The 2,971-nt window shown below is 36.7% G+C and overlaps 1 protein-coding gene across 1 annotated transcript in view; it reads right to left on the reverse strand.

Moving 5' to 3' along the window:
* LOC108628651 (midasin) overlaps positions 1-2,971 on the reverse strand; it is a 51,420-nt gene that overhangs the window by 39,280 nt on the left and 9,169 nt on the right. The window contains exons 5-6 of the mRNA XM_018030726.2: positions 2,706-2,927; positions 2,492-2,620 (exon numbers count right to left, since the gene is read on the reverse strand). Coding sequence (XP_017886215.1) covers positions 2,492-2,620; positions 2,706-2,927 — 351 coding nt within the window. The remainder of the gene's footprint in view (positions 1-2,491; positions 2,621-2,705; positions 2,928-2,971) is intronic.

Raw genomic sequence — 2,971 nt, forward strand, 5'->3', positions numbered from 1 at the left:
AAACCCATGAACTGATTTAAAATTTTACAGGTAGCTTTTTAATAGTAATAGGAATCTATAATAACAAATTCAACGTGTGCTAGCATCGTTTAAGTATATAGCCTATACATCCTTAAACTATCATACTGTATCGTTTACTATTACTCGTTATTATACACTTATTATACAACTGCATATTGTACGAAAACGATTATACGTATACAGGGTGTAATTTTATTGCTTCATCAAATTCACTGAATGTCTCTTTAACAATAATCTAATTACATTTATTATACAACTGTGCATTGAACGTTGAATGTTAAATAATAATTTACTGATAAGAGTTTTACGATGTTTGTACACTAGAGGTAGCAGTAAGAAAGGGACTTAATGCTCGAGCTTTCATTTACAAAAATAAATTGATCTACCATTAATCTATCCATTAACGAATCAAATTTAACTTGGAGGTCGTCACCCACCCTGTATATGTGATTGTAAATAAACATACAATTATACAAATATATTTTCTATGCAACAATTTGGGGATTTCCGGACTCTCAATTATCTCATAAATATCTAGCTTGTTCAGCTCGTCTCGTTTCCATACGTGCTATTAATTGAACCAGAGGTTCGTGGTATTTGAAGACGTCTCGCAAGTGGGTCGTACTTGAAGCAGAATTCGCGTAATTACAGGGACACGCGGGATATCCGTGGACTCGGTCTCCGAACGCGAACTGCAATAACTCGAACGTTTACTAATATTGGTCGAGGATATAAGCTGCACCCGGCGTACATAGATCGAAATACCGTTTCGCCGACGTTGCAGCCAATTTCCACGATTATCCAAGTTCGCCTACTTAGATACAATCCGGTTCATAAATCCCTTCAACCGTGCAGAATCAATCGATGAGAAGTTTTATCTGGATTATAGTCTCTATCCAATTCCGTTTACTTAAGCTGATAACAGCTTTTGATAAAACTCGTATTTCTTAAGAAATTATATCCAACATTAAGGAATTATTCCTCTTTTTTTTTTTTATTTAGCACTGTTTATTTCATTCATTGAGCTATACAGGGTGTCCCAGAAAAATTGTTAGGAGCCGAAGAGAAGTGATTCTGTACGTGTTTCTGAACAACAATTTCCTTTGCCAAAATGCAAAGTGAAGCATGGTTTTTGAATTATTAACGAAAAACACTGACCAATGAGAGTATACGTAGAGCCCGTGCCACGGATTGGTTGGCTCGGCTGTGGCTGTGCTCTGATTGGTCAGCATTTCGCTAAGAATTCAAAAACCATGCCTTACATTTTGCCAAGTGAAATTATTGTTCAGAAATTCCTTTTCGACTCTAACACTTCTTTTGTGACACCCTGTATAGCCGAATGATACCAAATGATTTATTAAGTAATAAGTAAGTTGACATTAGAACTGAAGTCCGGAACATCCCCGAAACAATGTCAATTCCTCCTGAAAGACTTTCGTAGGGGAACGAAGAGTAAGCTTACGAAATTCAAATTCGTTAAAAACGTGAACGTTAGCCAGAGGAAAAGTTAGAATAATTTAAGATGGTAAATTTAAGTTGATCGAATAAACGGTGCCTGGGAGATGTTGTAACGAGAGGATCGTCCGAACAGATTGATTGCAATATTTCTATCTGCTGAATATTATACGAGCGTAATTTTGTTTATGAAACTATGAGATCGATGTTATTGAATGTGTAAATAAAGATAGATTATCTTTGACAGCAGCAAACCCTTAGTCCGGATTTCAAGCGAGCACTAAATACAATTTTGTTTCCTCAATTTCATAATTATGGAATTAAACGGATTCAAATTAGGAAAACAAATTGCAAGCTAGAAGAATTTAGTTCCCTAAAAAAGAAACAGTCATTCTTTATCTTTGAGAGAATCAATCCTTTACTCCTAATTTTAAACGAAGACTAAATACATTAAATTTTGGTTCCCCTACTTTATGATCGAGTTATTCTCCTTAGGATAAAAGAGGTAGACGAGATTTAAACGAGGAAAGTTTGTTAAAGAGAAATTGAAAGCAAAAAGCACTTTCAAAGAACTCTCATTTAAATTATTTTAAGTAGCAAAAATCTCCCAATTCTAATTTTAAACGAACACTAATAACGTTACTTTAGTTCCTTACAAAAAAACTCTCATTCTTTCGTAGCGCGGTTATCAGGCCTCTCGGGGCTCGCTTACCGACTTATGACGCGAGTACTCCCTTCAGACCATAAAAGAGGAATATTGCTTTCATATATGAACCCCTACATCACTGCTCCTCTTATAATACAAGAACCTACGAGACTCTCTTTGAAAATCTTATTACATATAAAAACCTTTAACACCGGAAATGCCGGTACGTGCGATTTCTATTAAATCTAGCTTTTTCAAAAAGCATTTTTCATCAATCATAATGAAAAAATTCATTAAAGTATTTACAGACAATTGCAAGATCAGTGAAATGATCAACGATATTTGTATGGGAAATAAAAATTCACTTACCTGTTCGAAGCCACCGAGGATCTCCGTGGTGTCCATCGCAGAGTTGACGACGATCGACTTCAGTTTCTGGCCGGCCAAGTTTGCGAGGAGATGAACGAGGCTGCTCTTCCCAGTCCCGGAGCCTCCGATCTGTCATCATAATCGACGCAATGAATTAGTAACAAGCGTATACGTGTTCGTTCTTTTGTAAAAGATTAATTTCGAAGATACTTACGAGGATAGCCATCCAGTTCATGTTCACGCACTGCGCAAGCCCCTTGAGGGCGGTTTTCTGCTCCCGCAGGAGCAACAAATCATCGTTCCCGTAGACCGCAAAGTCGCTGCGGTCCAATATTTCATTCCCCAAAAAGACCCTCTCTTTCGTTAAATGAATCGGGAACTCAGGCTCTGGCAATCGATCGAACTGACCGAATATCCTATCGTATATCTCTTTCACCTGTAATTTATAACGTGACGAAGTTAATAAAACAAATATTAATT

Source organism: Ceratina calcarata, unplaced genomic scaffold (genome assembly GCF_001652005.2).
Source record: "Ceratina calcarata isolate Rehan_Ccalc_2016 unplaced genomic scaffold, ASM165200v1 scaffold532.2, whole genome shotgun sequence".
Taxonomy (NCBI): Eukaryota; Metazoa; Arthropoda; class Insecta; order Hymenoptera; family Apidae; genus Ceratina; species Ceratina calcarata.